The sequence below is a fragment of the Poromitra crassiceps genome (genome assembly GCF_964638095.1).
Source record: "Poromitra crassiceps genome assembly, chromosome: 3".
Taxonomy (NCBI): domain Eukaryota; kingdom Metazoa; phylum Chordata; class Actinopteri; order Beryciformes; family Melamphaidae; genus Poromitra; species Poromitra crassiceps.
Window position 1 is genome coordinate 53,982,959 of NC_139625.1, and position 7,312 is coordinate 53,990,270.

Genomic DNA, 7,312 nt, shown 5'->3' on the forward strand with positions numbered 1-7,312 from the left:
TTGAGCTTTTTTTTCCTTTTTTTTTTTACTACTCGGGGGCCAGGCCCCCCTGACCCCCCATTAACTCCGCCCATGCTTGATATCTAATTGGCACCTTCAGTCCTCTACTATATACTCGATGTGTGGTGAGAATTCTGGTGCAAACTGGCTGCTGTGAATCACCCAGGTGGGTGCTACACATCGGTGGTGGATGAGTTGAGACCCCCCCATGATATGTGAAGTGTTTTGACTTAGAAAAGCACTATATAAATGCAATCAATTATTACTGTATTCTTACTTGATTGTCAACTGTGTGCCTGTTTGCATGAAGAGTGGATGATTTCTTTAATTACAAAAAGACAGAGCAAGTGAGTTTTTCCCCAGTTTTTTTTCTTTCTTTTTACTTTTACAAGACGTCATCATCATTAACAGACAGATACATTATCCAACAGAAGTTATTCACAGACCTTCCAAAAAAGTAAATAAGAATCCATATTTAGTCTGTATTCTACTTGGTATACATCCTTAATAAATATGACATCAGTATGTACAGTCAGAAATATTCAATAACAGAGATACATTCTTCAGAGCTGTGAGGCCATGTTTGTAGTCCAGTGCAAATTGGCGGAGGCTGCTGCAGTGGTTACAGTGATTTGGACTGCTGAAACCAGTGTGTTGCATTGCAAAGCATCTATGTACAGGTTAAGGCAAGCATGACACCATCATTAATAGATAGTTCAGGAATCTCTCATCCATTTTAATTTTAGCCTCTGTCAAAAAAAATGACATTTTTTATGGTTTCATATACAGCGTTATTGTGAAGTTTTGTCATGGTTTGGGCCATTGCAATTTAAAGTGATGTGTCACTTTAAAAAGACATTTCATTTATTTTAGTGCACATACCCTCCATAGAGTGGAGAGTGGTGACTATCATGGATAGTCACCCACAAAAACGGCTTATCTGGGAACCCATAGATTGTCTTTCTTTAATTTGTAAATGTGGTGTGAAAATGTAAGCAGCACTTAGCACATAGTGTATCCTGAATCTAATCTTGCCCGTTTGCAATTGTCAGTGTTGAGACGTGGGGAACAAGAATGTCTGGGGTGACAGTGGATCCCCAGGGCAGCTGATGTTGCAGGATGACTGTTCCTGTACTGTACTTTTATGGAGGTGTGATAGAGTGTGAAAGAGGAAAGATCATTTATTCACTTTTCCAAACTTTCCACTTACCGGTAGTTACAAATTTGGGCTTCACCCCCCCCCCCCCCACCCCAGAGTGGTTCCACTGATTAGAACATGCTTCTCCCAAATAACTTTAAAAGGCCCCTGTGTGTTGTGTCATTGTAACTGACTTTGGTACACCTGAGGCTGATGCCATGTTGATCATGTATATGAAAATCAGCACTGGTTCAGACAGTTATTACGCCGGGTTCACACACACGCCTAGAGCGACGCTTAAAGCAACGCCTAAGCAATGCCTAAAATTTAGGCGTCCTTGTTAACAGACGAGAGCGTTCACACATACCGCTGCCACGCTGTGCTGAAGCCACGCTTGCGCTGTGCCTACGCTGCGCTGCATTTATCGTTTAGGCGTCTGTTCTATTTTTCAGCTCTAGGCGCGCTGAACTGTCAAGCTGGCTGTTGTTTCTGGTGGACTTGGGCCATATTTTCTACCGAGTTTGCCCAAAAGGGAGGGTGGAGCGCGAATTAACGAGTGCATAGTAGGAAAGCTGTCCTTCATGTGTTCCTCTATTAACGTCTTTTCTATCAGATGTATATATACCCCCCCTGTCTCAATGCATATATCACTCATGGTGTTGATGACTCATAGTCACATGATTACCCGAGGGAAGGGCCAAGAAATAGACAGACATCCTCACTTGCACATTACAATAAAAAAGAGGACTCACCCATGCTATAAATCAGATCTGAAAAGTGTAAAAAAACCACTGCTCATGTGTTCAGCGTAGCGCAGAGCGTGGCGTCCTGTGTGAACGAAAATAGGCGCCAGGCGTGCATGAAGCAATGCCTATATGCGTAGGCATAGGTGTAGGCATAGGCGTAGGCATAGGCGTAGGCGTGTGTGTGAACCGGCCGTTAGTCTCAGATAGGTGCTGTATGTATCACAACTGCCACCTGAAAGATTGCTCAAATATTGTCTGTGTAAACATGTCAGCTTTCCAAGTCTTATGCACCAAATTGATACTACTGGATTGTGTAGAGTAAATGAGTGGTTTTCAACATTTTGGGGGAGTGCCTGCACTAAAAATGAAGTGATCCCTACTCAAAGTCCCCTCATGTGTATGTGTAGAATGGTGAACTGTGACTAACGATTAACCTATTTCCCTCAATTTTCAGGCTATTTCTCTTGAGGTCTACTGGTTGAATGATGTCAAGTCAAGTTGATTTGCATAGCCCTAATTCACAAGCATGTCTCAGAGGGCTTTACAGAGAGAAAGCTAAGCACTATCAATAAAGAGGATTGAACAATCTTATATTAGAGAGAGGGGGGTAGGAGGGAGTGAATGTGGGTTGGAGAAGGGAGAGAGAGAGATGAGAGAAGGGGGTGAGAGAGGGGAGAGAACAGGGGGAGGGAAGGGAGAAGAGAGAGCAGAACAAAGGGTTTACTGGGGCTGGGCGATATGGTTGAAATCAATATCACGATAATCATGAGGGGCATTCTCGATAGCAATGTATATCACAATATGGTTCATAGGCAAACTCACGTTTACTAATCAAATGATTGTCATATGATACCACTGAAAGACGACAAATGATAGAATTATCACCCAGCCCTAGGGCATACAGCTGTTACTCACTTGATGTTCATTATTTCATTCATTAAGTAAACTAGAAATAACCACCTTGCAGTTGTATGCCTCCATCAACAAGTCGCAGTCTACATCCATGTCTGTCCAGAGTGACTCATACAAGCACAAATACTTAGCGCAGTGGTGTGGCCATTCAGCCTTATGGCACTTTTGGCAATGTTTGGGGGTACCATAACAACATGGCTAATAATTTTCAACGTGGAAAATGGTCCTACCCCTACCCGTACCCTAAAGGCCTAAACCACCCACATCCCTCTAGCCACTCCCCCTAAACACTCATCAAACCCCACCTCTCTACAACAGTCCTATCCCTAGCTATGGCCCATTTTCCCTAGCCATGCCCCTTACTGATCACGCCTCCCTCCCACCACCCATACCCCCTAGCCACACCCCCAACCCACCCCTCGAATCCCAACTCTCTACGATCTTCCTATTGCTAGCTATGGCCCCTTTTACCAAGCCACGCCCCCTTCCTTGATGGAACGGACAGACGTGAGGTCACAGTGACCTTGAACTTTGACCACCAAAATCTAATCAAGTTCATCCTTGAGTCCAAGTGGATGTTTGAGCCAAATTTTAAGAAATTCCCCCAAGGTGTTCCTGAGATATCGCGTTAACACTCATTGGACGGACATACATACTACGGACGGACGGACGACCCGAAAACATAATGCCTCTGGCCACGGCTGTCGCCAACAGAGGTATGAAGAACATGTATTACTGTGCAAATATATATATATGTCTGTCTTAGAAATGTTTAAAGCAAATGCTGTAAATGTCTACATGTAAATGAATGTTGATTTGAACAGGAATGCCAATTGTATTCATTCCAGTTCCACTGGCCCAGTTTGCAGCAGATCAGCATGAGAACAATAGTCAATACGAATCAGGGACATAATTATTCTCTGTCTCCAACTCTCTGTTTAACATAGCTTAGAGACACATGAAGTAGAGGTCAATACATTGGCAACATAAATCACACCAAAAAAACATGACACCTCACACACCAACATTCTCACTCTGAGCTCCAGAGCCCCGCTTTGTCACATGCCTATTGTGTTTGAGGTAACGCGCCCCGGAGCTTTGTGCATTTTATGGAAGGCACCACTCTGCACCTGTGGGTTCAGGCAAAGGTCAAGTACGCTGTCAGGCTCGCATTGTCCAGAACGAGTTGGGAAGTACGGTAGTACCACCCAGGGGACGGTAATACCACCCGTGGGGGGGGGGGGGGGGACTCCACGGGTTGGGTTTAAGCATTGGGTAGTAGGTGGTCTTTAGGTTTAGGCTTTAGATTTAGATGGGTGGTCTTATGGTTAGTCATTGGGTAGGTGGTCTTAGGGTTAGGGTCTGGATTATGGTGGTGGGCTTAGGGTTAGTCTTTGACCCCATGGTTGAAGACCGTGGACTCCCGGGGTCTTCAAGCCCCAAGCCCAAGCCCTTAACCCAAAACCAGGGAGAGAGAGGGTCCCCTCTTCCCAACTCGTTCTGGATGATGAGGCCGATGGCGGACTTGACCTTTGCCTGAACCCACAGGTGCGGAGTGCTTTTTAACAGTCTGCCCGTGGTGCGTTCCATAAAACGCACAAGGATCCGGGGTGCGTTACCTCAAACGCAAAAGGCATTTACCAAAGCGGGGCTCTAGTATGAGTTCAGAGTGAGAACGGTCTGCCCACACATGCTCGGTCCCTCTCTCTCTCTCTCTCTCTCTCTCACACACACACACACACACACACACACACACACACACACACACACACACACACACACACACACACACACACACACACACACACACACAGCACCTCTGACCCTCTTTAATGGAGTACAGAACAGTGCCACAAATTCTACAGTGCTTTCTTTGTCATCCAGAAAATTATTTATATAATGTAAGGCAATTGTAATGTGTGTGCAAGTGTATGTGGTTGTGTTTTGTATATGGGTGTGTGTGTGTGTGTGTGTGTGTGTGTGTGCTCGCTTGTGTGTGTGTGTGTGTGTGTGTGTGTGTGTGTGTGCGTGCGTGCGTGTGTTGCGTGTTTTGTTCACATTTGAATGAGTTATACACCTGCATACCATTGAACGTGCTGTTCAGATGCTTCTGAATGTGCTGTATGAATGGCACTTGCTGAAATAATCCAACAACAAAAAAATGGCCGAGGAATGTTTTGGTGTTCAGTCTGAAAACTCAATAGAGACTTGCAGCTTTTGTGGCTCACACTCTTTTCATCCTCTGTTCCACGCAGTCCAAGGCAAGTGCTCACATCTGGCAGCAGTCTATCAGCCTGAATACCACTGACAGAAAATAATGGCTGGTGGGGCATTGTTCCCAACATTTGAGCTTCCATGACACAAATGGGGTTTCTAATTGAGACTCTATCATCCAGACAGTCAGGTGTTTAGATGCTGACTGTGGACTCCGTCCAGCCAGGCGAGCCTTCTCCCTTCATGGTGCTGGCGGTGCGTCCCCGGGGCGGCTGGCTGTCAGTCAGACCGAAGAGACGTGCCGCTGCGCCCCGGTACTTCCATGACATGGTGTTGTAGAGGATGGGGTTGATGGCAGCACTCAGGTAGAAGAGCACCACCGACACCTGGCTGCAGTACTCAGACAGCAGCGACAGCAGCGGGGACGGAGCGTCCAGGGAGCGGAACTGCAGGTAGCGACCCACGTGGAACGGCAGCCAGCACAGCACGAAGGCCAGCACCACCACCACTGCAGAGAGAGAGGAGGAGGAGAGGAGGTGGAGGATGCAGAGAGGTGAAAGATGAGGAGGAGCAATGGAGCGTTAACTGAGAACTATTCCTGCCAGTAAAACCATTCCTGGATACCTTCCTTCACCTGTATTTGAGTCTTAATCCAAAACTTGTTCTACTCCTAGGGGTTTGATACTCACATGTCTATACCTCCCTGATGAGCAATCAAAACCTGCTGGTTTGGAATGTGCAGCTTTGTTGATTTATTTCATCAGTAGGCCAATGAATTTCCAAGCATATTCATCAACACTACTGAATTGCATGGCTCTTTTCTGGCAGGGGGAAGGTGCTTAAGACTGGAGGTCCAAATAACTTAATAAGAGCCCTTGTCAGCACTTGATAAAGTAGAGTAGGCTATATATGCTTATGTTAAAATGTTCAGTACTGTATATGGATGTAAGGGCTGGTGATTTTCTGTCAAATTCAATATAATCTATGTTGAAATCTGATTAAAAAATAAAAAAGGAAGGCAATTTATTTACATGTTGAAATCATACAGATGATTGGCTGTGCGATTGGCTGTTCCCAATTTCCCCCCGGGGATCATTAAAGTCTTTCTGATTCTGATTCTGATAAAGTGTGCGTAATTGAATGAACACAAACTAACCACATGGAATTTTCCAGTGCAAATAAGCAGTTTTGACAATAATTTATGTGCGAACGTTTCAGGAGGAATGTGAATACCTTACCCAACATCTTGATAGTCTGCCTGTTGCTCTTGTCCCGGTGCGCCACGCGGGAGCCGTTGTTTGTCTCCCTGTGTCTCTGCCACAGACGACGGCCTATGAGGCTGTAGAGCACCGTCAGACAGAACACTGGTACGAAGAAGAAAACGGAGCTCAACCACACCATGGCCCCCATCAGACCCGACTCCACGGCGTAGTGCGTCATCTTACACTCCCGGGTGTCCTCCAGGAAGATGCCAGACTCGTTCAACTCCGAACTAGAATTGTGTGGCGGTCCCATGTAGTCCTCCTCCACTCCCACCATGACAAACACGGGTCCGGCGCTCAGTAGAGACACCGCCCAGAGTAGAAGGATGAGGGCGCGCACCCGCCTCTTGGTCACCAGCGCCTTGGCCCGCAGCGGGAAGCAGATGGCCAGGTAGCGCTCCACTGACAGCGCGGTGATGCTCAGGATGGTGGAGTACGTGCACGACTCGGACACGAACTGAAAGAGCTTGCAGAGCGCGTCCCCGAAGCGCCAGGGCCGGTACCGCCACATGCGGTAGAGGTCGGGCGGCATGCAGAGGAAGATGAGCAGGTCAGACACCGCCATGCTGCACAGGTACAGGTTGGTGGTGGTGCGCATGTCCCGGTACTTGCTGACCACCAGGATGGTCATGACGTTACCGACCACCCCAACCAGAAACAGCAGCGTGCACGCGACGGTGATGAAGGTGAGAAGAGGGATTGAGTAGTAGTTGAGAGGAGGCACAAGGTCACTGTACCATGTGGCGTTATCGGTCTCGTCCCCGCTGCAGTTATAGGAGTGGCACTCCGAGCCATTGGGCCAAGAGGGCATGCTGTCGCCGCACGGTCATTCACGGGGCCACGGCTGGCCCTGGCTGTTAAAGACACCCCGGGTCTGGGACTCCTCAAGCCCCTTGACGCTGTCCTTTCCTCCCATCACCACTACTTTGAATCGGGGAGCTGATGGTAAGGTTGCCTAGCCGTGCGTAAAGGTCGGAGCTTTGTGCGCTCTGCAAACAATCTTGTGTAACCTCGGGTCACTGTGAAGGAGAAATAAAGTA

General features: G+C 47.3%; 1 protein-coding gene across 1 annotated transcript; it reads right to left on the reverse strand.

Annotated features, from left to right (window-relative positions):
• Positions 1–5,204: 5,204 nt before the first annotated feature.
• On the reverse strand, positions 5,205–7,083 carry ghsra (growth hormone secretagogue receptor a; the record flags this gene model as incomplete). Its single annotated transcript, XM_083633065.1, has 2 exons — positions 5,205–5,518; positions 6,249–7,083. 2 exons carry the CDS (start codon positions 7,081–7,083, stop codon positions 5,205–5,207), a joined length of 1,149 nt encoding a protein of 382 aa, XP_083489191.1.
• Positions 7,084–7,312: the final 229 nt, after the last annotated feature.